Source organism: Ambystoma mexicanum, chromosome 14, assembly GCF_040938575.1.
Source record: "Ambystoma mexicanum isolate Mex_15411 chromosome 14, UKY_AmexF1_1, whole genome shotgun sequence".
Lineage (NCBI taxonomy): Eukaryota > Metazoa > Chordata > Amphibia > Caudata > Ambystomatidae > Ambystoma > Ambystoma mexicanum.
Genome location: NC_090940.1, coordinates 41795200 through 41821528, shown reverse-complemented (window position 1 = coordinate 41821528; position 26329 = coordinate 41795200). Strand labels below are relative to the sequence as shown.

The following is a 26329-nucleotide window of genomic DNA, read 5'->3' as shown; positions in this document are numbered from 1 at the left end:
AACACCAAGGGTTCGTTGAGATGGAAGTCCGACGGTACCTTGGGCATGAAGGAGGGGTGCGTCCTGAGCACTACCCTCGTGTCGTGGAAAGTCAAGTACGGGGCCTTGCAGGAAAGGGCCTGGATCTCTCCCACTCGTCGTGCGGAGGTGATGGCCACAAGAAAAGCTGTTTTCCACGATAGAAACTTCAACGGGGCCGAGTGCAGAGGCTCGAACGGAGGTCCCATGAGCTTGGTCAGCACCACGTTGAGCTCCCACGCCGGGGCCGGAGCCTTCACCGGCGGGAACGATCTGAACAGTCCCTTCATGAACTCTTTCACCAGACGATGAGACCACAAGGACGTCCGCCCCGTGGTTCTGGTGTATCGGGAGATCGCAGCAAGATGAATCTTGATGGACGCGTGTGCCAGACCAGCCTTGGCCAGCGTCAGCAGGTACGGCAGTACTTGGGGAGCCGTAATCCGTAGAGGGTTAATCTTCTGTGCGTGGCACCAGACAGAGAACCTCTTCCATTTGTGTCCGTAGCATTTAAGAGTCGAGGACGCCCTGGCCTTTGCAAGAACCTCTCTGCAATCGGCCGGTATGTCGTATCCTCCAAACTCTAGCGCTGCAGGAGCCAGGCCTGCAAGTTCAGCGACTTCGGGTCGTGGTGGAGGATGGCGCCTCCTACCCTGGAGAGTAGATCCGCGTCCGCCGGCAGCTTGATCGGCGGGGACGCTGACAAGTCCAGAAGGTCCGGGAACCATATCTGCCTCGGCCACGCAGGTGCGACGAGGATCATCCTGCACCGTGACCTCTTGAGCTGGTTGACGAGCCGGATTAGCAGAGGCAATGGAGGGAACGCGTAGAGGAACAGGCCCTCCCAGGGGAACGAGAAAGCATCGCCCATGCTCCTCGTCTGGGGAAACCTGCTGGCGAACCTCCGGCACTTGGTGTTCGTCGCCGTCGCGAACAGGTTGATCTGGGGTGTGCCCCACCGTCGGAAGAGGCGATCCACCAGATCCTGCCGTAGTTCCCACTCGTGGCACGAGCGTAGCTCCCTGCTGAGTGAGTCGGCGATGGTGTTTTTTATCCCTGCCAGATGAAACGGCACCAGAAAAATCCCTTGGGCGACGGCCCAATGCCACAGGTCCTGAGCCTCCTTGGACAGCGCTGGGGACCTGGTTCCGCCCTGTTTCCTGATGTAAAACATGGTGGTGGTGTTGTCGGTGAAGATCCTCACCACCTTGCCCTTGAGGGACGGAAGGAAGGACCTGAGGGCCCAAAACACTGCACGGAGCTCCAGGACGTTGATATGCAGGGACTTCTCCGTCGGGAGCCATAGTCCCCTTGCGTGCAAATTTTCGGTGTGCGCTCCCCACCCTTCCAGGGAGGCATCCGTGGTCACAGTCTCCTGGTGGGCTGGGGTCTGGAAGTCCATGCCCGCCGTCAGATGCGCGCGGGTGCCCCACCACCGTATCGCTCGTCGGAAACTCTCGTCGAGCTTGATCCTTTCCTCGAAGCTGCCCGTCGTCTGGATCCAGCGCGCATCCAGGAATTCTTGCAACGGGCGCATCCGGAGCCTGCACATGGGAATGAGGTAGATGCAGGAAGACATCATCCCGAGGAGGGACTTGATGGACCTCACTTTGGCCGCGTCGGCCACCAACATCCGTTGCACCTTGCCCAAGATGGTCCTGGTCCTCTCCTCCGACGGGGAGGCCAGAAGAGACACTGTGTCGAGCCTCGCTCCCAGAAACAGTGCGACTTGCGCGGGCACCAGGTGGGATTTGGCGTAGTTCACGGAGAATCCCAGGTCCGTGAGGAGTTGGACGGTCCTTGCCGTGTGGACCACGGCGAGCTCCCTCGTCTTGGCGCGGATGAGCCAGTCGTCCAGGTAGGGGTAGACGTGAATCCCCTCGCGGCGCAGCTGCGCCGCCACCGGTGCGAGGCACTTGGTGAATACCCTGGGTGCCGACCGTAGTCCGAAGGGAAGGGCTTTGAACTGGTAATGACGCCCTTGGACCACGAATCTGAGGAATTTTCGGTGCCCCTTTAGGATGGGAATGTGGAAGTAGGCATCCTCCAAATCCAATGACGATAGGAAGTCTCCTTCCTCCAGCTGACCCAGGACGTGCTGGAGGGTGACCATCCGGAACTTCTGCGCCTTGATGAACTTGTTCAGACGTCGCAGGTCCAGGATGGGGCGCCATCCTCCCGTCTTCTTCTTCACGAGGAAGTATCTCGAGTAGACTCCGGAGCCCCGAAGCCTCTTTGGGACGAGTTCGATGGCGCCCTTTCTGAGCATCGCCTTTACCTCCAGGAGAAGTTGAGGGACGTGAAGTTCTTTTCTGGCCACGGGGGGGACGCGCGGGCACCTTCTTTGAAACTCGAGCGCGTGGCCCCGGGCCAGGGCGTCCAGCACCCAACGGTCGGTGGAGATGGACTCCCACACGCTGACGAAGCCCGCCAGCCGGCCTCCCACCGGGGTGCTTCGGTGGGGGCCCGACCCCAAGGCCGGTTCAATCCTGCTTGGACGCGGCCTTGCCGCCTTGACCTCCTTGGCGACGACGGCGGGGTCCGCTAGACTTGCCTCGTCCTCTGTAGGCCTCTTGCGATGACGAGCGGGCCGCTTGACGGTAGGAAGCGAAACCGCCGCCGGAACCTTTGGAGGCGCCCTTGCCTCCGCCGCTCCGAAAGGGCGTCCGTCGTTGCAGGACTCCAAGGGCCCGGGCCGTCTCAGTATCCGCCTTGATGGCCTGAAGGGAATCGTCCACTGTCTTCCCAAACAGGTTGTTCCCGTCGAAGGGCATGTCCAGGACTCTGGTCTGGACGTCCTGCCGGAAGTCCGTAGCTTTGAGCCATCCACGACGTCGAAGGCAAACACCGTTGCCCAGCTGGCGGAATCCAGTGTCGGCGATGTCCGTCGCCACGGTGATGGCGTGGTCCGAGGCCACCTCACCTTCCTGCAGGATCTCAAGGGCCTCCGCCCTCTTGTCGTCCGGCAGAAAATCCAGCAGAGGAGCCATCTTGTACCAGAGCTCCCTGTCGTAGCGGGCCACGATAGCCAAGGCGTTGGCCGCTTTAATCGTCGTCGCTGCCGACGAGATGACTCTACGCCCCATAGTATCTAGGGAAGTCGATGTGGAGGCCGCACCCCCCCCCCCGCTTTCTTCCTGGCTGCCGCGGAGACGACGGAGTCCGGGGTAGGCTGCGCCCGGAGGCATAGGGGGGCCGTGTCCGGGACCCAGTACTTTTTCTCGTACCGGTCTCTTCTAGCTGGCGTCGTGGAAGGGTTCTTGAGGAGGGAAAGGCCCTCATCCCAAATGTCGTCCAACAGAGGCACTGCGAGGACCGTCTTCCTCTTGGCCTCGCGCCGCTGATAAAGGAAGCCTTCCTTTTTCTTCTCCTCAGGGCAGAGTTGGAAAAGCTCGGAAGCCCTGGAGATCATGGAGTGGAAAGATCCGATCTCGTCGGGCGGAGAGGCCCTGGTGGGAGGCGACGACGGAAAATCCTCGTCGTATGCCTCGTCGTCCGTACCCGTCGCTGCCGTGTCAGTCCCCGTATCATCCCCTCGGGTGGACGGGGAGGAGGGCTGGATGGATCCTTCTTTTCTTGGTAGGGGGAACACCAGAAGGTCCCGGTTCTGGATCCCCCGACGGGAGAGGTTCCTCCGTCGGTAACGGTAGCCTCGTCCTTATCTCGGAGCATGAGGACTGTATGGCCAACAAAATGGCCGCCGAGTTGTCTTGCGGCGCTGGCAGAGGGGAATCCGACGGGCGAGCAGGGGCCCCTGCTCGCCGATGTCGTCGTCACCTGCGTCGGGGTCCATTCCGACGGGCTGGCCTTCTTCCACGCCTAGGCCGTGGCTTAAGACCTCGATCAGTTCTTCTTCTGAGGTTGAGGCCGACTCTACGACGACGCCCTGCCCCCCCTTCTTCTTCCCCACGGAGGGTTTCACGGGGGTCCTATCGATGGGCACAAAGGAAGACTCCCTCCGAGGAGGCAGGGAGATTCTGGGCCCTGAGGCCGCCACCACTGGTGCAGCCACCACAGGCTGAGCCAGGGCCGCCGCGACCGTTTCGATAGAGGGCTTGGTCGGATGGATCAAGGCCTTCACCACCTTAGGTGCGCTCACCGCCTTATCCTTGAGGGAGGGGGCACTGCCACGCTCCTCCTCTGCCTTAGAGCTCGACCGGGGCCTCTCCAGGAGCTTCGCCGGGTGCTCGGCCTTCCTCTTACCCGACCCAGAGCGTTGGCTCGTGGTTGATGGTGCCGGGGAGGGTGCGCCCTGCCTGGCGCCCGCAGAGCCCGACCGTTCGGCGCTCCCGGTGCCAGCGGACTCGCGGTGCTTGGCCTTATGTTGGGCCCCCGTCGCCGGGGCGCCCTCAAAGGTCTTAGAAGACCGCTCGGATTTCTTCTTCTTCTCGCCAGACGGGCTCTTACCCTCCAGCCAGTTGGCGAGACGTTGATGGCGGTCCTTCATGGTCCGTTCCGACATGTTGCCGCAAAACGCACAGTCCTTCTCCACGTGCGTCTTGTCCTCATGAAGGCAGTAAAGGCAGAAAGAGTGTTCGTCCTCCTTGAAGACGTTCTGCAGCTGGCATCCAGGGCAGACCCTGAACAGCTTTCCGGGCGTCGAGCTTCCCTTCTCCTGGGTCATCTCCGAGACAGGGCCTGAGAAGCTTCTGGAGTCCTCCGAAGTGTAGCTCGACGAAATCTTCACCCTTGAGGGGCACAGATGAATCCGACACGGGTCCCCGTTGATCGGATGTAGGATCGATGGAGCTTGAGGCTCTTTTGACCGAAAGAATCGAAGTTTTTGTAAAAAGCGCGAAAAAATAGCACTAACGCTCGAGAGCAATAGCACGAGGATCCCAACACATGAACGTGCGGTAAAAATCTGAAGATGGCTGCCAGAGGCGGTGCTTAGGTAGAGGGCAGTCATTGGCTGTGGTCAGTATGACGCAGAGACCAGTGATTGGTTATTACTACGAAAGACAGATCAGAAACGAAACTGATACTGGTTTTTTCTTTACCGAGGATTCCCAGCCTGACGACGGGGAATATTCATGAGCATGTGAATCCATGCCAGACCCCATGCTGGAGAAATTAATGTTCACAGTGTCCTAGCTATTTAAGTCACCTGAAGGTGTCGGAAGGGTTTGTGTGCCATCCCAAATGGGTACTGGCTGATTTAGAGAAACTAAGTGTGTATTTTTGGAGTGTATGTTTGTTACTATTATATTGCCCCTGCTGAAGACGACCTGTTCAAACTGTTAAATTAATAATTGTTTAATCAAGACACCTTGTGGGTAAGTGTTTATTTGGATACTTGTCACTGTGAATCTGTGCAACCACCCTACTGCTCACATTGACCCCTCTTGAGATGAGCCTGGCAGCTCAGTTTCACTATCAACCTGTGTAGTACAGACTTATACCAAAGGTTGAGTTCCTATTGCCAGGAGGTCAAGGTTGTTGTAGAGCACCCAAAGGGTACTGCACCAAATCTTGCCTAACACAACTTCTTTGGATTGCTTTATTAAACTACTTTTAGTGTCTTTTATAAAGTGTAGGTAATCTCACTTTGGGATTACAAACTGTACTCAAGTCTCTTGTGCAATATAAGTTTATATTTTGACTGCTTGTTTAGTTAAGGCCTAATGAATTACAATATTTGTGTACTTCTGTGTAGACTAACATTTGACTGTCTATGTGTGGCTATCTGTATTTATACACCACCGCCTAGCTCCTGAGGTCTGCATTACTACTCAGCTCACATTAAAGACACTACATTTAGCTAGACTAAGTGTCAATAATAGTGTTCACAGACTAAGTTATCCTCTAAGACCTACCCCACAGTGCTTAACAGTGTTTGGGGGTTATGGTGGTTTGGAGGTTTTCTATGGCGAAGTGAACTTAAAACCCAAGTTTTTGTTGTGAGATGTAGGAGTATGTGTACATCTGATCTGTGCTTTGTTCTACTTCTGGTAGTTCCATTGGGTGTTAAGTGACGTGCTGAGATCGGATGGTCTTTATGATTGGATAGTGAAGGTTAGTGTGCAATTGTGAAAATAGGTCACAAATCACAGTGCAGGTTACCAAATAGCAAACATCAGTGTTGAAGTGTATTTTTATTTCCTGTTTTAATCTATCTGCTGAGAAGGTACCTTTAAGACTGAAGGACTCCCCACGCCTGAGACGGACTAGTCATACGAACTAGTGAATAACATGCTCTCTTAACTAAGGAAGATACACATCTTCAGACAATTGGAGTATGACCGCATTGGCAATTTTAACATCACTGAACATTTCTGAAAATAAGTTACATAGTTTCAAGTCACACCTGACAAAGGCAGCACTTACCATATGTATCATATGGGTCCACGTTGGGGCTAGGCATATTCCACCACTGGATGCTTGCATCAATGCCCCCACTAAAACACTGCTCTCCATTGGAGCTCACAACCAAAGAAAGTACAGGTCCTCTACAGGAAAACAAAAAAAATGGTCATCTAAATATTACAGTCTGTGCTTTTCACGTTACGACAAATGTGTCAAAGGTCTTTGGAGGGCTAACTTGTGCAAATGGGATAGAGCAGCAATGCGTTTATGAAACCCCTACTTCATTGATGTTAGCAGGTAGAAGTTGTGTACCACTTATCCTTGTGGTGGTGGATGGCAGATGCCAAGGATTGATTAGTTTCCTTTCTCTTTGAAGGAGTCAATACTACTTATAATCTCCAAGAACCTCAAACAGGGTTTGGCTGTGGCATTAAATCACAAACCTGCGTCACTAACTATCGAAGTCTTCTATTGCCCTTGTAACAGTCAGGTGTCTGAGTCCCAACATTTACAAAATGTTAACTACCAGAGGTCCAGGATAGGCTAGAAACATTGTAAAGAAGGGGGTGGGGGACCAGAAAGCTGTTGGCTTAAATACATATGTATGTTTTTGATATTACCTGAAAGAAGCACATTTAGTATTGAGGCAAAAATCAATCTGAAAATACAGTTACAAGGCCTTGGGTTAACAAGCGAAAGGCATGCTCAGGGTGAATGAGGTTGATTTGAGACATATGCTAACTAAGTGCAAATCCATTATAGTATTTTTAGATACTACATTTAAGCACGTGCACACGAGGGAGAGGTTTCTACAGCATTCTATAGAGGAGTGCTTAGTGACCTATCCTAAGGAGGAATCAGTCAGGCTGAACCCTTTGAAAGGTGATGTTATGGCAGCTAGGTACATTTAGACCCAATATGCTACTAAGAAAAGACAGTACACAGATATAATGAAAAAGATATCAAATTTATTCAAGTTTTTAAACAGAACGCAAGTAGTAGAAATGTGTACAAGGCTGTACATATATTATTGTTAAAGCTGATTAATAGAATCTGGCCTGGTGGACAGATTTTAGGCGGCCACCCTAGTTGGTGAACAGGGAACTGAGAGGTTAGGCTAAACCCAATCAATGTGGCAATGGAAAGCAGTCAAGGCTATTCTCAGGAGAATGAGTGGGGTCAGAGGTCCACAATGAGTCCACACAGCGCAGCACACAATAATTCAATTTAGACAGTTAAGTACAAAAATAATACATTTATTCTAGGCCCAAAACACACATTAGCAAATGGAGCAAGCAGGTGATAACATCAAAACAACACTCATTTATAAGCATAGTGTCACCACAGGTTCTTATAAAGGCATTCAATAACTTAAAAGCAAACAATGCAGTAAGATGGAACCAAGTCACAAGAAATGTGCCCTAATTTCAGGAGTCCAATCCCTCTGAAGAGTGGGGCTTTGTGCCCAAAGGTCACTATGCTTCTGCCCAGAAAGTGTCTGATGTAGGTAAGGTTCTTATGTTGGCGAATGTTCCAGAGGAAAATATGCAACAAAGATAGTGGCAAGTAAAAATGTGTTTCTATCTTTCATGTACAATTGCTTTAGACTATGTTCAAAAAGCAGTGGAATTGAAGAATACCTTGGGTTTATTCTAAGGTTTATACAAAGGAGAACAGTGGGGGACAAATGCTCTGCATTTACTTACCCCCCCCGGACTCTGATTTTCCCTGAGGAGTAGATGGGTTGACAGGAGTGGGGTTTAGGTGATGGGGGGAGGTTTAGGGGGTGGAGAAGGTGGCACTGGAGGTAGGTGTTCCAGTCATTGGTTCCAGTGAGGGATGTTCAGGAGCTGCAGGTGCAAGGATTCTTCCGATTCGGTCTGGAAGCTGAGTGCAACCCTTTGCAATGGAGAAATGCAGGGAACACCGATGCAGACCACTTCAGAAGACTGGTGAAGGTGAGTTCCAGCAACGGCCACCACACACAGGCAACCCCACACAGCTTTCATCATGGTTGAAGACGACCATACATAGCAGGTTCTCTTGAATCTGGGAGATATTCAGCAGGAAGGGTACTTACACCACAAGCTGGCGACTATCAAAGTTCCTGCGATTAACACAGAACGGTGACCGTTCTAGCAAAGTAGACCACTGGAGAGCAGGTCAATCCACCGGGTGGTCCAGGGACACTTCGAAGATTTAGGGTGGCTGGATCCTCAAGAACATGTCGAGACTGGTTGGTCCCACCAGTCCATGGGTTGAAGCAACTCTCAGGGCCTTCGCAGATCAAATAGTCCAGCAGTGGATCACCAGGCCAGAGACAGGAAGGGCTACTGGGCCTCTTCGGGATTCTTCCTCGAATCGTCAGTCGGCTGCTGTTCTACACAGAATACTTGGCTCCAGCACTGACCTGGAGAAATGGCTGCAGGAGCCCCAAGCTAAGATTCTTCCCGGAAACAAGTCCAAGCCCACCAATGGTAAGGATCTGCACCATTCAAACAGCCAGCAATGACCCAATCAGGCACCACTGTTGGTTTCACACATGTCCCACCCTCAAACACCATGAATGTGGACTGTGACCAGACATTCAAAAACCCCTCCCGTGCCCACACACACAGGCATCCCTAGACCGCGAATGTTGGAGCTTTCCCGGGCAAGTGCATGTACTTGTATTGGATTACCTTGCAAGACAGGAAGCCTCCAAACAATATGGTCAAAGAACAAACAAAAATCATGTGGTTTGGCCATTTTAGGGCACTACCTATGTTCATTAGCCATACGCTGTAAACTGGAAATTATAGTAAAAATATAATTGCTGCCACCAGCTTGTCTTTAGGCACATATAAAAGTAACCAAAGATCCCATGTGTAAGAGACAAGGGTGATACAAAAGCATCCCCACTGCTCTGCAAGATGCTGTGTGCAATGTTAAAAAGTTACCAAAAAGGTAAAAGCTAAAAGACAAAAGGGTAACAGTTTCAAAGTACCGATAGTCTGAAGGACTGATTAGTTTTCCTATAACAAAAGGCAAGGGGAGTGAAGCTGAAGGCTTCACTTGCCTGTAAAACGTAAGGACATTTAAAATAAAAATAAAAAAAAAGTTTTGGGGACCTTAGAACTATGGAGGGAAAGTTGATACAAGAGAAATCTTAAATAACAATTTTCTATACAGTAAAGGGCATTAGACAAGGAACTTCCCATCCCTAAAGCCAGTAACAGGATACTGACCCCGATGGGAGAATGCATTACACCTTCTACTCCTAAAGGAGAGTGAGAAAAGGAGATTTGAAAAAAGGCAAGTACATACATGTATAGCAATTAGGCTTCAGTTTGGCGGTTTTACTGCAGGAACTCTATGAAAATACTACCACAAAGTAACTGTCCATTAAGATGGATTTCGAAAATAAGCCCCTCACGGGAGGATATTCAGAGGCCACCCTATTTATGGTAAACGGGGAAGAGACAAAGGCTAGCCAAAACCCAATCAAGGTAGAGCGTAAGAGCAGTCAAGGCTTAGTCTCAGGAAAAGTGCGAGTGGAGTATGGCTACAATGAGTCCACACAGGGCAACACCAGTCATTCAAGTTGGTCAAAAATATATGAAAATACAATTCTTTAAGCCTTTCTGAACATACTAAGTATAAAGTAATCAAAAAGCATACAACCAAGTATATACACACATTCACTCTTAGAAATAAAATGTCATATGCATTAAATACCAGTGTTCAACAATGAGTAATCAGATGCAGGAACAAGTTAGATTAGTTAGAATAATCACAGACTAATTTCCCTCCATTTTATGAAGTCCAGCACTATGATGTATCGGGCCTTGTAACCAAAAAGTCACAAGTTCCAACTACTGTTTCTTCAGGCAAGTTATTTCAGAACTGATGCAGTGGGCTACGGTGGCTATTTGAAAATTCTATAAAGTAGGGTAAGTATTGGGAGAAACCCGAGGGTATCCTCACAACAAATTCCCATGGGTCCTCTTCTCAGGTGGCCACGGAAAGGCCATTGCTTTTGGATCCTGACCCTGGAGGCGGAGAAGCGAGGGAGAATCAACTGAGCGGAGGGTTCTTGGGAAGAGGACATCCTTTAGGGGAGACGTAGTATTCCCCCATCGGATTCCATGATGAACCCATAGTCCCAGGCTTACTTATGGGGTGTTGTTACTCCTTATCCTCTGACCAGGGTAACATCAGGAAATATTATAAATCCAGAAGCTACACAAGGAGGGAGGGTAAAAGAGAAGGTTAATAACGAGACATGGCATACCCCCACCGTATCCCTTCTGAAAATCAACCTTACCCTGCCCAGGACTTTATGGGCTATTGTCACATTTCTCTACATTTTCCATTCGTTCAAACAAAATGGTACTGCAACTAATAAGAGATAACTAAGAGTGATGAACACTGGTAGGTAATTTCACCACTCTAGTACTGTGACAAGGAAGATGCTTGCAGAGTATTCTGAAGATCAGGCATGTCCCTTTAACTATAGTCAGGTACTTTAATTGAATGGCACACACCTGAGGACACTGGACAATCCTCATGAGTCAGTAGGCAACAGGTGATCTTCCAGTATTGAACACAGGGGCAGGCCCAGGCACACCTTTCCTTATTGCAAGATGGCTACAAATGAGAGGAAAGGTTTCTTTTGGCATAAACTGAAGTTCTTGCAAGTCCCCAGGGTCTGTACGGAGCAACAAAGGCTGCAGTCCACTTGGTTGTCAAGAGACACTTGCAATGGCTTTCAAGGCGTGGATCTGGCAGCAGTGGCCGAGACTGGTTGTTCCCAACAGTCCAAGGGTCGAAGCACCAACAAGGATTTTCTGAGATCAGGCAGAGGAGCAGGGCTTCATCAGTCCAATTAGTGGAGTCAATGCTGGTCAGCTGCAGGAGTTACCCTTGGATCGCCAGCAGGCGGCTTTCCTTCATAGTCTTGGTTCCAACGATGACCTCTCAAATAGCTGCAGGAGTGCTCCTCTTATCCAAGATTCAGGCTCAGAGCTAGCGCAAGCCCATCAGGATCTGCACCATTCAAACAGCCAGGGTTAGAGGTCATCACATCAGTCCAGAAAGAGACCTTCGGGTGCCAAAGGATGTGGACTGTGGTCAGACAGTCTCAGCCTTCTCCTCTGCCTCACACACAAAGCCCACATTCCTGCGAAAGCAGCAGCTTTCATGGGGAAAGGGGTTACCATAAATGGCATTTCCTGACCTGGGAAGGCAGGAACAAGGCCAAAGGACAAGCGAAAAGCTTGCAGCACAACCATTTTAGGGTACTAGCCACTTTTAGTAGCCATTGGTGGTAAATGCAAAAGTGCATGGGAAAAATATCACAAAAATTATAAATAAAAAAATCACACCTGCCACGAGCTTAGGGACAATGTCAAAGTAATCAAAAATCATTACGTAAAAAGTTAAGGATACAAAGTATCCCAACTGCACTTCACTGCAAGGTGATTTGAGCAATTGTAAGACATGCATTACTCACCGTAATAGCATTTCTGATGATTGTATCTGCTTAGATTCACATGCTGTGCATATGGTCCGACAAACAGTGGTAATTGCAGAGTATTGCATCTTGTCTTTCGAGGATCGAAAGGGGACATCGGCATAGGCGTGTCCGTAACACTATCCCTATCGTGACGTGTAGTGTACCCAAAATCCCTCATGCGCCGAGGTCCCTCCTATTGTATGTTTTCTGCCATGAGGGAGCCCAAAGCTAACGTGAGAGTACATAAAAGAGAGAAAGTAGTAAGACGTCTATGTTCCTTCCACCCGAGCGGGGAGGAAGGGTGGGCGCATGTGAATCCAAGCAGATGCAATCAACAGAAATGCTGTTATGGCGAGTAATGCATGTCTTCTGATGCTTGTTAATCTGCTTAGAATCACATGCTGTGCATGACTAGCGAACAGTACCTGGAGTTGGAGGTGGGTTGTGAGAAGGAACAGTAGTCTTAGTACTGCTTGTCCCACCCGAGAATCAGACCTAGATTGAATGTCTAGGCAATAGTGTTTTGTAAAGGCGTGTACAGAACTTCAGGTTGCCGCTTTGCAAATGGACTCTAGGGGAACATTTTCATGAAATGCTATAGAAGCCCCAGTGCCTCGAGTAGAATGTGCTCTAAGCAGTTCTCTCTTAGCAAGAGATAAACAAAGTGTGATGCATTTGACTATCCACCTTGAGATAGCTGACTTAGAGACATGATCCCCTTCTCTGCCAGCTGCCACTGAAACGAAAAATTGGTTTGTTTTCCTCAGTGATTATGTTCTTTCCAGCGAAAACAGGACAGCCCTGCGCACATATAACGTGTGTAAGCTTCTTTCAGCCATGTTAGTGGGGTTCTGAAAGAAAGTGGGCAGTTCTACTGAGTGGCTCACGTGGAACTTGGAAATATAGGCGCAAATCGAGGGGGAGTGCGCAGAACCACCTCATCTCTGAACAGTAACGAAAGGGCCTAGTACTGAAAGGGCCTGTAGTTCACTAACCATTCTAATAGAAGTGATAGCCACTAGGAAGGCCGTCTTACAGGTAAGGTGTTTCAGAGTTGCTTTGTGCATAGGCTCAAAGGGGGACCCCATGAGTCTAGTCAGAACCACATTTAAGTCCCATCCGGGAGCTGGGTTAGAAATTGGGAGGGGCGGGGGGGAGGAGTGAATCCTTTTAATCCCTTCCGTGAAAGCCTTGATAACTGGTATTTTACACCACAACACCTTTTGCTGTGACATAGTGTAGGCTAAGAGAGCAGCTAAGTCAACCTTTAGGGAATTAAAAACCAGGCCTGAATCCAGTAAGTGGGCCAGGTACAATACAATGCGAGTAGGAAAGCAGTCAATGTGATTGACGCCCTTGGGATTACACCAGATAACAAAACGTTTCCATTCACTGGAATAGCAATTTCAGGTGTTGGGGTTTCTCGCTTCCCTGAGTATGTCCATACATCTCTGAGGGAGTTGAAGGTGTCCGAACTCTATGACCTCTGTAGCCAGGCCGCTAAGTTCAGAGTTTGCGGGCATGGGTGCAGTGTTTCTCCCCTGTCCTGAGATAACATGTTATACGGGCAGGGCAGTTTCATAGGAGGGGAGAGGGACATCTCCATCAGATGAGAACCAGGATTGGCGGGCCCACATGGGGGCCACCAATATCATGGCGACTGGTTCCAGGTGCACAATCTTGTTGAGTAAGGGAGTCGACAATGCTATCCAGGGCCTCCCCTCCCCCAAGAGCAGTTCTGTGGGTACCTGGAGGTGTAATTTTGGCATGGAGCATTCTCCATAGTTGCGAACAAGTCGATCTCTGGGAAACCCCATTCTGCGAAAACGTTGGAGACAATGTCTTTGTGTAGTCGCCATTCGTACTCTACGGGCAGTGGGAAGTCTTTGCTGAGCACCTCTGCCAGAAGATTAGAGTTCCCATGGAACGTGTTGGGACAACAGGAACATCCTGTGTTTGAGAGCCCATATCCAAATGTTTTGGGACAGCTTGGATAACCCTGGGGAGTGTGTGCCCCCTTGGCTGTTCAGGAAGTACATGGATGTGGTGCTGTCTGTCAAGTGCTTTGAATACTGCTAATAGCTCCAACAGATTTATGTGGTTGGACACTACTTGTGGGGACCACATGCCATGTGCCGTCTGCTGAAGCAGGTGAGCCCCCCACCCTGTGAGAGATACGTCACTCGTGAGAGTGGCTTCTACTGCAGGGGTGGTGAACGTTTTCCCCTTCAAAAGGTTTTCCATCGACCACCACAGCAGAGGGAGAACAAGAGCGGACGAAGCAACTACTAGATCTTCCCATTGTGCCCTGGCTTGACACCACTGGCTGTTGAGCCACTCTTGCATGGGACGCATGCACAGATGTGCGTGAGGAACTAAGTAAATACAGGACTCCATTATTCCTAACAGTCGCATGGCCTTGCGTACCGTCACTTCCCAACTGGCTACATACCGAGGGATCTGAAACAGCATCTTTTGAACCCTCTCGTTGGAGGGGAAGACGAGGCAGTCTTTTGTCCGTATAAGAGCCCCTAGAAACTGTTCGACTTGACTGGGGTCTAGGCTGTGTTTCTTCTCGTTGATGGAGAATCCCAGACTGAATAATAGGTCTATTATTTTCTGAGTGTTCAATAGGCATGTTTCGTAGGACTCCCCTGTTATGAGCCAGTCGTCGAGGTAAGGGTAAACCGGGACGGATAGTCTGCGCAGGTGTGTTGCCACTACTGCCAGTACTTTTGTAAACACCCTTGGTGCCGAGGCAATGCCGAAAGGGAGTACTTTGAACTGATGGTGCTTGTCCTCCATCATGAACTTTAGGTATTTTCTGTGTGCTGGCAATAGTGAAATATGAAAGTATGCATCTTTCATGTCCACTGTTGCCATGTAATCCCTTTTTCAACAGCAGGATTACTTCCTGTAAAGTGACCATACAAAACTTTTGAGGTTTGACAAACATGTTCGCCGGGCGCAGATCTAGCACAGGACGCAGGACGGTGAGATCCTTTTTGGGTAAAAGGAAGTAAACTGAATAAATACCCTCGTTTACCTGTAGAATAGGGACGACTTCTATGGTGTCCTTTCCTAGAAGGGTCTGCACCTCTTGCAGTAGGATCTGGCATCAGACGTCTTGATCTTGGCGGTCTGAATTGGTGTGGTCTGGCAAATTCTATACAGTACCCGTAGGCAACCGTCTTGAGTACCCACTGGTCTGTTATCCCCCTCCCATGCAGTAAGGAAAGATGTTATACGCCCCCAATGGAGGTTGCATGGGAGGGGACCTGGATCCGTAAGTCATTTCTCACCAGAGGCCGGAGAGCCTCTGGGGTTGGAACATCGTCCTCTACCTTTCCCACGCCGCTGTCCTCTGGGTGGGTAAGCGGTGGAGGTATTAGATCCTTGTCTCGAATTCCAGTTATTTCCTGCATTATAATGGTTCAGGGAAAAACAAGACTGCCCACGAAAGGACAGGCGGGAGCCGCTTCCTCTCTGAGGAGAGGATTTCTGGGTAATTTGTTGAAGGGACTTGAGTGTTTCATGTTCTTTTTTAGCTGTTTCAAGAGCATCGTCCACTGCCTTGCCAAAAAGGTTGGTGGTCTCCACAGGTTTGTTAATCAGTGCTGCTTGGGTCTCTGGCTTGAAACCGGAGTTCCTCAGCCATTCAGGTCTCTTGAGCAAGGTACCTTGTGCTAGGGTTCTCCCCGCTGTCTCTGCAGAGTCCAGAGTGTTTTTGAGCACATTCTGGTTCACCTGGTTGCCTTCGGAAACGATGGCGAGCAACTTGGCCCTTGTAGGTTCTGACACTTCCTGAAGGCCTTGCAGAAGGTTCCACAGGACATCTGCAAAGCGGGCCAATAGCGTGGTGTTATTGGCTACACGGGTGGTAAACTCAGCAGCCGTTGTTACCCTTTTTCCCAGTGCATAAAGCCCCTTGGATTCCTTATCGGGTGGTGCTTCTCCTGTAGACAGGGGAACACCAGCCCGTTTTCTAGTAGTGGTAACCACCAACGAATATGGAGTGGCCTGACCCTTGATGTAGGCAGGATCAGTCGGAGAAGGTAGAAACAGCTTCACCACCCTGGTCTATAGGCCGGCGTCAAAGAAGGTGCCAATCTCCTCTTGACTGAGTTCAACAAGGGGATGGCCTGGCTGGCCGGAGGTTTTTCTTTGAGTATATTCTCCACGAAATCAGGATCTGGTAAGGCCTCTTGGGTGGCAATCTGAAAATGGTCAGCCGCCTTCAAGATGGCGTTGAACGCCATCTGGTCGTCCACTGGGGAGGTTTGCCGAGCCGGAGTGGAGGGGGGGGGGGGAGGAGGGGAATCTATGCACAGGACATCAGGGTGGGAGTAGGGGACCTCCAGGGTTGCGCATCAACCTGAGGGCTGTCCTCCCATTTGTCTATAAGACAAGTCTGATCATCCACATAACAGATTTCCAAAAAGGTGCCATCTTCATGCTTATCATTAGTGTCCATAACATCATCATCTGTGAGGACACAAGTAAACTGCTCATGTGGATCTTCCAAACTCCTTTGAAACTTGGATACATGAGCAGAAGGAAAGTCTTCTCGAGGCCTCTTGGGAGCAAGAGTCTCTGAATAAGACATTTTTCTAATCTGCTCATACATCCCTCAAATTTCTGCCTGGTCCATGAGGATGAAACGGAGGGTTCCAGGGGAGGAAAGGGTTAATCTTTGCTGTGATGTTGAGATTTTCCCCCTAATGTGCCTGACAAAGGCACAGGACTCTCAACGTAGTCCTGGCACGGTTCGGGGCGCTGTGGCGTATCCCTCGACACGTCTCTCGGCCGTTCTATGTGCTTCGCAACCTCCTTCGACCGCTCCTTCATTCTAACTGAAGTAATCCTTGCGAAGCTCTCAGTAATGGTCGGAGAATCTGGGCGGTCTACTGGCTGAAGCGGAGGATGAGCGGTGGCTTTCAACGGCACCGGGACAACCGAAGGCTGAGCGGTGGATTTTGCTGCAACCCCGGGCCTTAAGGGGCGTCTGCGCGTCCTTCTGGAGCGCCTCGACGTCCGCTTGTCTTTTATTGTTAGCGGCCTTTACTTTGGATTGTCCATTTGCAGGCCGCGACTGCGGTTGCGAGGAAGGCTGCTGATCATGCCGATCAGAGAATCCCTTTGATGGCTCCGTTGGCGCTTTGGTGTGTTAGGGAGAATTCTCTCTTTAGGCTGAATTTCCTAACCTAGTGAGTCCCCCAGCAGCTTTGCTGGATTACAGGAGTTTGTTTTTTTCTCCTGCCAAGAGTGGGACTTTTTTCTCCCACTCTTGGACATGATTTATGGTGTTCCTTTGACTGTTAATGTGTTGTATGGGCTATGGGGTCCTTTACTCCATAGGGTCTCATGTGTTTTTCCTATGTGTGTTACACAGCACCCTCCGTGCAGTGACGCAGGGGTGTCATAGTGACACCCCACCATAGACTCCATACCCTGGGACTGACTACTGTCTCCCAGGGCATGTAAAGTCACCATTGGCTTTACTAGTCCCAAATTATTAACAGAAACCAGTACAAACCATCATATTGTGGACATACTGGTCAGGGCAATTCGATTGCCCCGGGGTCTGTTAGTCGAGGGGGCACGTCTCCGTCCTCCCTGATCGAGTTTTGGCTGGTGGCAGTGGATACTACTTTTTATATTCGACCGCAAATATTTCCCTATGGGATTTTCCCATTGTTCAAGGCTACCAACTTTAATTATTTAATTCTCATAGCCTCGAACATACCGCCGGTTTATTTAATTAATATTAATTCGCCGGTTGGTATTTTTTTGCCAGGACTCGATTCTAAAATGGCGTTTGTGTTCTCTTCTGTAACTCCAACCCACATCGAGCCCTTTGTTCCACTTTTTGGCGGGCTTCTCCACAGAAGCCTCCAAAAGTGGTGCCACTCTGTCTGGGTACCACAGGGGGTATGGGAGGGGGTTTAGTCACCCTGGACTGAGTTACCTTGGTAACTCAAGTCGCACTCTTGTGTGATTGGCCCAAGTGGTGAGTGAGCCGGCCGGCTCACCACTTAGCATGTTTGATTGACAGCTAGACTGAGTGAATGCGACATAAAAGCAGGGCTTTTGGGACTGGAACTTCAGAAGTCGCCACAGGACCTGAGAATCCGACGAGGGAGAAGCTGAGGTCTTCTTAGTGTGGGAACGACCAGCTACACTTAACACTTACAAATTCCCCCACATAATTAGGCGTATGCAACTACATGCGACAATCTTATCAAATCAAGAAAATAGTAAAGAAAAATGTTGTCTATTTTACAACTTGAGTTGAGGGAGAACCTATTCAGTGATTTACCCAGATATAATTCATTTAAACAAGAAATAATGCAGGGGAGTAGTTCTTTTCTATGCCAAACATGTTCCAGCACACAAGAGTGACATCAATCTAGGTCAGCATTAGCACTTATTTTTGTTCACCATTACAAAATTGGGTTGAGGGAAAATGGTTAGAGTTAAAGTAGAACACATTTACAATATTGATTTGTGTTTAAAATGAATTCTCTCTTCCATTGAATGTTACTAATATTTACTGCTTCTTTTAAGAATGCGTAATTTACCTTGAGTACGAGATACATTACTCACCGTAATCTTATTTCTGATGCTTGTATCTGCTTAGATTCACATGCTGTGCATAGGCCGACATCTAGTGGAAGCTGCGGAGTATTTGTTTTCGAAAATGGGCGTCAACACAGGGCGTGCCAGTAATACTATCCCTAGTGTGATGTCCACTGTACCGATGAACCCTCACGCATCTAGGACCCTCAGATTGTATTTTTTCTGAGATGAGGTAGTATGTGGAGTAGCTCAAGTACAGATAATCCAAGCAGATAGATAGAAAGAAGACTACTAGCATCCATGCGTCTTCTCTCAGAGGGGAGGAAGGGTGGGTCGCATGTGAATCTAAGCAGATACAAGCATCAGAAATACGATTACGGTGAGTAATGTATCCCTTCTGAGGCTTGTGGATTCTGCTTAGATCACATGCTGTGCATAGATTAGCGAGCAGTGTTAGAAGGAGGTGGGATGCGAGAAGGGTCATGCGCAAATAAAGGTCTTAGAACCATTTGTCCCACTTGAGTATCTGTCTTGGAATGGGTGTCAATGCAGTAATGCTGAGTAAAAGTGTGAATAGAGCGCCAAGTAGCTGCTTTGCAAATGGTGTCAAGGGGTACATTTGCAATGAAAGCCAGAGTGGTCCCAATGCCTCTTGTAGAGTGGGCTCTGGACTGGTTCACGTGGAATTTAGAAATAAACTTAGGTGAGAACCTAGGGTGTGTAAGTAAAACCAGTTTATCTTTATGAACTGTAAAGAAAGGATCCTGCACTGACAGAGCCTGAATTTCACTGACCCTTCTTATAGATATAATAGCTACTAAGAAGGCCTTCTTATAAGTCAGGTGTTTGAGACTGCTTTTATGCATGGGCTCGAAAGGGGGCATCCATGAGTTTTGATAGCACCACGTTAAGGTCCCATCCTGGAGGTGGGTTTGAAATTTGAGGGTGAAGTCTCTACTCCTTCCATGAAGGCTTTAACCACTGGTACTTTCCACCACGACACCTTGCTATGGGAGGTGGTGTATGCTGACAGAGCTGCGAGTTGTACCTTCAGCGAGTTAAAAACCAACCCTGCGTCTAGCAGGTGGAGCATGTATGTGACAATCGTGGAAGGAGTGCAATGCACCGGGTTGATTTGCTTATACTGGCACCAGATAACAAATATTTTCCATTTGTCAAAGTAGCAGTGCCTCGTGTTTGGCTTCCTAGATTCTTTTAGGATGTCCATACATCTCTGTGGTAAATTGAGATGTCCAAAATCTATGAACTCAGGAGCCATGCCGCCAGGTTCATTGAGTTGGGTTGAGGATGTACCTTGTGACCCTGGTGCTGGGACAGTAGGTTGTACCAGCCTGGGAGTTTGATGGGTTCGCACACCGCTAGTCTGCGTAAGTGTGGGAACCAGGGTTGTCTCGCCCACTTGGGAGCAACTAGGACGAGCGTCATCGATTCTCAGTTCATCTTGTTGACCACCTTCCTGATGAGGTGTTGGTGAAAAAGCGTATGCAAACATCCCCGACCAGTTCATCCACAGGGCATTCCCCTGGGAGTCTAGTTGGGGGAACCTGGATGCGAATCCTGGGCACTGTCTGTTTTCGCTTGTGGCGAATAGGTCTATAGTGGGGAAACCCCACTGAGAGAAGATATCTTCTACGACTTCTCTGTGTAGACACCATTCGTGTTCCTCTGGGAGGGGATCTCTGCTCAAAGCATCCGCCAGAGAATTGAGATCCCCTGGAACATGTTGAGATGACAGGAAGATGTTCCATCTGAGTGCCCATATCCAAATTTTCTGGGCACGCTTGGACTAATTTGGCGAAAGAGCCCCTCCTTGTTTGTTCAGGTAAAACATGGCTGTAGTGCTGTCCATCAGGATCTGCACTGACAGGTTCAACAGGTAGGGCTCGAACGCTTGAAGCGCTCTGAATACTGCCAGAAGCTTTAGCAGGTTGATGTGATTCTTGGCCACTGAGTGAGACCAGAGACCCTGAGCTGTGTGGTGGAGGTGGTGAGCTCCCCACCCTGTCAGGCATGCATCGGTTGTGACTAGTGCCTGTATCTCGGGATCGTAAAAGGGTTTCCCCTTGGACAGATTTTCTCTTGTCCACCAGTGAAGGCTTAGTACCAGTGTTGGCGAAACGACCACTAGATCGTCCCACTGACCAATTGCCTGAGACCACTGTTTCGCCAACCATTCTTGCATAGGGCGCAGGCACGCATGGGGGGCCAGGTAAATACATGACGCCATCATGCCCAGCAAACACATTGCTTTGCGTACCGTTATCTGGCGACCGGCCTGATATTGCGGAATTTGCAGCAGTATATTGCGAATTCTTTCCTCTGATGGAAAGGTCAACCCCTCTTGCGTGTCTAGGATAGCTCATAGGAACTGTTTGGAGGTGCTTGGCACCAGACTTGACGACTTCTCGTTTATTGAGAAGCCTAATTCGAAGAGGAGGTCGATCATCCTTTGAATGTTTGTTCTGCAAATTAATGGGGTCTCCCACGTGATGAGCCAGTCATCCAGGTAAGGGTACACCAGGATTGTCTCCCTGCGTAGGTGTGCTGCCGCCACCGCCAGTACCTTGGTGAATACCCTTGGAGCCGAGGCTATCCCGAAGGGCAGTACCCTGAACTGGTAGTGCCGACTGTCCACCTTGAAGCGCAAGTACTTTCTGTGCGCTGGGAACATGGAAATATGAAAATAGGCATCTTTCATGTCCAATGTTGCCATGTAATCCCTTTTTTAGGAGGGGGATTACCTCCTGAAGAGTAGTCATGCGAAACTTTTGGGGCTTGACATACTTGTTTGCAGGGCGTAAATCCAATACTGGGCGCATTGTCAAATCTTTTTTTGGCACAAGGAAGTAAGTTGAATAAATACCCTTTTTTACCTGGTGTCCCGGGACAAGTTCTATCGCGCCCTTTGCTAGAAGATTGACAATCTCCTCGAGGAGGATCTTCTGGTGGTCTAAAGAATGTATTCTTTGTGGAGGGTGGTTTTGGGGACGCTCTAACAGTTCTATGCAGTATCCTGCGGACACTGTGGACAGCACCCATCTGTCTGAAGTGATCCCTTCCCAAGCTTGGGTGAAGTTGGAAATGTGTCCCCCTACTGGGGATGTGTGAGAAGGAACCCTGAACAGAACGTCACTGTTTTGTTAAAGGCGTGCCACCGCCTCTACTGGGGATTCCTCTACCCTTACCACGCCCTCTCATTACCCCTGCCATAACCCTGGGTAGACTGCTGGCTGTTGTTCCATTGTGTACCCTGCCCCTGGGAATAGTTAGACCCTCTCTGGGAATTTTGTCCGTGTGGGCGACAAAAATTGCCATTTCCTCTCTGGTTAGGGGGTTAATTGGTTAGTTGGCCTAGGGATTTGAGCGTCTCATACTTGTCCTTGGCATTTTTCAGCGCGTCCTCGACCGCCTTTCCAAACAATAGATCCGGCTCCACCGGTTTGTCTATCAATGAAGCCTGGGTTTCGGCTTTGAACCCAGACTGTCGCAACCAAGCATGCCTTTTGATAACAGTACCTTCTGCTATCAATCTGCCAGCGTTATCCACGGCATCAAAGGTTGCTTTCAATATGCAACCGGACACGGCTCTTCCTTCCGCCGAAACTTGTGCCAATTGGCTTTTTAAGGGTTCTGGGGCGGAATCTATGAGTGCCGCGACTTCTTCCCACTGGTGGCAGTTGTAACTCGCCAGCAGGGTGGTGGAGTTGGCAATCCTTGCCTGATAGGCAGAAGTGGAGGCTACTTTCCAGCCCAAGCCATAAATCTTCTTGCTCTCCTTGTCGGGAGGAGCTTCCGACGAAGACAAGGGTGTTCCCGCCCTCTTACGGGTGTTAGTAACTACCAGGGAGTCCGGTTTCAGATGCCCTCATGTACAGTGGGTCTGTTTGGGCTGCCCTGAAAAGCTTCTCAACTCTGGGGTTTACCGCCCTAGTGAGATAGGGATTAACAAGGGAAGGGTCTATCCTCCTTTGTATAATTTTAAGGATAGGGATGGCCTGGGCAACAGGTCTCCTTTCTCCCACTAACTCCTCGGCAAAATCCCTCTCTTCCTGAGCACCCTGGCTGTCAATATGGAAGTGTTCTGCCACTCTGGACAGCACTTCATTTAAAAGAGGCTGGTTATCAACAGGGGAGTCGGTAACCGGGCGTTCTTTATCTACTGGGGAATATAGCCTGTAGGTTTCTGGGTTGTCGTCCTCCTCTTGGTCCTCGTCATCCCCATAGTAGCCTGTATCAGTTTGTTCTTCCAACATGCCCAAATCTGGATCCTCATAAAGGGATGGATCTCCCTGATATTGAGAATAGTAGCATGTCCCAGTTTGTTCTTCCAACATGCCCAAATCTGGATCCTCATAAAGGGATGGATCGCCCTGATATTGAGAATAGGGCTGTATACTGAAGGGGTCTGAAGTAGGAGCTTCAACCCAGGACTTCTTACTTGGGGGTATAAAATCCTTAGAACCTGAGGGAGTTGACCCGTCGGGGGTAAAAGAGAGAAAGTGTTTAGGGTTTTTGGCGTAGAAATCTGCCAATGATGACATCCTTGACATGACTGTCTTATGTAATCAGTAGACCACTCTCTTGATGTGGGAATGATTCTTTCTTGAAGGTCTTTCCCTGTCTTATCTAGACTAAATCTACTGGTTTGAACAGGGGTCTTTGGGATAACAGAAGACCGAGACTTGTCCATCTGTTTATGTGGGGTAGAAAGTTTTTGAGGTGTGGAAGTAGGCTGAGACTGCTTCCTCTGTTTTTCCCCTTCCCCGTATGTGGAAGAGTATTTACCCTGTTTTTTCGCCCCACCCCTCCCCCCAGGAGTCTTTCGACGCCTGGCGCCGAGGTTCGGGGGTAGTGTCCCCATCTCTGGATCGTGGAGGTTGGGACTCGGGAGCAGCCGTTGCGCGGCCTGTTGACGCCGACTCCTGGAGTGCGGACTGGGGATATAGGTCGGTTTCGTCTTCTGGCGATCGAACCTCCGTTACCTTGGGGAGCGAGGCACTTCTGGCAACAGTGGATGGTTGCCTGGAGTCATGCAGCTATCTAGATCGGGAACGCCCAGAGGACACCGATTCGGACCGTTCTGTATGTGCCTCTTTCCGAGTACTCGCCGTACACGTCGAGTCTTGGTTGGACTTCATGTGTTTTGTGGAAGTGCTGTGGGTAGCGCTTGTGTCACCGGGGGTCTTCCCCATAGCCGACCTCCGGACGACCTTCTGAGGACGGGGACTTGCGCTTGGCTGTCAATTGACGCCACGTTGCCCTCGCCGTCAAAAAGCACAGAGTCGCTGCCATGGCCTCTTGTTTCCTGGCGTGGTGGGCCCAACGCTTGATCCAATGTTCCTTAAGTGTTTTCGGTTTGAACCTACTACACGCTCTGCAGTTAGCCTCAGGGTGGTCCCTCAGTAAGCAGAGATTGCACGTGGAGTGCCTGTCAACCCAATGGTACTTGCGGTTGCACTTGGGGCAAAATTGGAAAGGGGTACCCTCCATACGCACCTTGTGGCAGCGGGCTAATAAGTGTAGGAATATATAAGAAAGTACCTATATACCAAAAGAGTGCAGAGTATGTCCACCCCCCACTCTCCCTACTTGCAGGGCCGAGGCCAGAGGCCTTCCTAGGACCGGGCCGAGGCCAGAGGCCTTCCGAGGCCCAAATCCGTCGTGCAGCTCTCGACGGTCGATTCTTTCTCCGTGCCGGCGTAGAGTGTGGATGTTCGGTGACTCGACGTTGGGGTGGAGAAATGGGGAGATATAACAATAGTTTAGCAAAAGTATGGCTAAGACCAGGGAACTCAGCGGAATGCTTCCGACCACTATGGAGGAAAAAAACAATCTGAGGGTCCTAGATGCGTGAGGGATCATGGATACAGAAGACGTCACACTAGGGATAGTATTACTGGCACGCCCTGTGTCGACGCCCATTTTCGAGTTTTGAAAAACAAACGAATACTCCGCAGCTTCCACTAGATGTCGGCCTATGCACAGCATGTGATCTAAGCAGATCCAACAAGCCTTAGAAATATATATATTTTATGCAACTAAGTGTTGTGCGTTTACTTGGTGACTTGTGTTTACTGATATGGTGCTACTCTACAGTTCACATTACCCCTCTTAAGATATGCCTGGCTGCTCAGTCACTCTTCCAATTTGTGTACTACAGGCCGATATTAAGAGCTGGGTCTGACTAATATCAAGAGATGAGTATTTTCAAGTCTCACACCAGTTGGACTTTATGAAATCTTACCCAACACTGGTGACAGGCAGTGAGATTGGTGAAGAGTGGATCAAAGCAACTATTGGTTATACTTGTGCCTAAGAAAACCATCCACGAGGCTAGCTCCACCAGAACAAAAAGTAACTTATAACTATGGAAATTGATAATTTGAATGAACAGTCCCTTACTGCAAGTACAATTGAAAGAATTATGCAGACCTAGGGGCTTGAGTTGTAAGGGAATAACAATGAGTTGATTCAAATTGTTAAATCATCAACACCCTGGGAGTACACCCATAACCCCTACTACACAGATTGTTAAGGAAGAAGATTCTGTGAGTGATCGTTTGGAACTTAGTTCTAATCTGATAAATGGGTCAGAAGGTAGAGGGTTCACAAGGGTCTGCAAAACCCCTCAACAACCTTCTACTGTGTCTCAGACAGCCTATCATGACCCCACAAGGTCACAATGTAAGCCCAGAATACCCATCCTTGAAAGGATGAAACTTGTGTTAGAATTCAAAAGACTATCCCTATAGTCTGAGAACAAAGCAAAAGAAATGGAGCATGAATATTGATATCATATGGCATTTATAACATGCCTATGCACAAGTGTTTCAAGGCGCGATGAGGCAAGGGAGGGTAACATAGGGAAGACTGAGAAACCATCTTACTAGGCCCGGTGAAATTGAGATCACACAAGTGCAGAGGGAGGGAATGCAAGGGGGATGGGAAGTGCAGTACATAGGATAGACAGTAAATAAATAAAGCAATGGATAAGAACAATAATAAGTGCAGACATCAGTTGTCAAGTGCTGGTAGGGGGCTGTAGGGATACAGAAACAGCCCCTGAGTGCAAGGGTTGCCAGGGGGGCAGTGCAGGTGTGCAAATGGCTGAGAGGGGGACCTGGGCCCAAGAACAGAGGGTAGCCAGGTGACCAGTGCAGTTTCAGTTTCAGCCAGGAGTTCAGCAGGGGAGAGGAGGAGAGAAAGAGGAAGGTCTTGAGTCGTTTCCGGAATCAGAGATGGTTCTCCTCTATTTTCAGAGGCAGGAAGGCTGCTCCAGAGGGAGGCCCCAGCCGAAGAAAGCTCCACCACCAACTCGTTGCCTGGAGAAGCGACTGATCCTGAGGGAGTTGGAGGCAGATGAGCAAAGAGCTCGAGAAGGAAGATATTAAGGAAGAGAGAGTTGAAGGTATTGAGGCCCCAGAAGGCCTGCGGAAATGTCCCTAGACTCAGACTTCCTTTTCAGGGTCTTCTCGGTCTACTAGTCCCAAGAGACCTTGCCTACAAAAGAGGCAGTAAGTATGCATGATACTAAACATGATGTGTTGGATTGGTTGAGTAAATTTGAATTCACTTATGGTTTGCAAGGTATTAGTGGGATTGGTATAGTTTCATGGATTATGTCTTGGGTCCGCCAGAATGGTTGTGATGCTATCATGGAGTTGAATGCCGATGACAGGAAGAATTATGAACTAGTCAAACAGGCTTGTATAGCCAGGTTTGGGAAGACTCCGTCCCAATACATAAAAGGATTTAGAGATCATAAAAATAAGGATGGTACCCCTTGGGCTACCTGGTTGTGTGAATGCCTGAAGGTTGGATTAACGGTTTCAAAGTAAACTCCTTTGAAGGAATGAGAAATGTGTTTTTACTAGAGAATATTGTTGATGCCTGTTCCCCTGAGCTGAG

At 49.4% G+C, this 26329-nt stretch overlaps 1 protein-coding gene across 3 annotated transcripts in view; it reads right to left on the bottom strand.

The window, feature by feature from the left end:
- STRN3 (striatin 3) overlaps nucleotides 1–26329 on the bottom strand; it is a 1674795-nt gene that overhangs the window by 493643 nt on the left and 1154823 nt on the right. For all 3 annotated transcript variants that reach the window (XM_069638486.1, XM_069638489.1, XM_069638488.1), the window contains one exon: nucleotides 6346–6467. In XM_069638486.1, the coding sequence (XP_069494587.1) occupies nucleotides 6346–6467 (122 nt within the window). The remainder of the gene's footprint in view (nucleotides 1–6345; nucleotides 6468–26329) is intronic.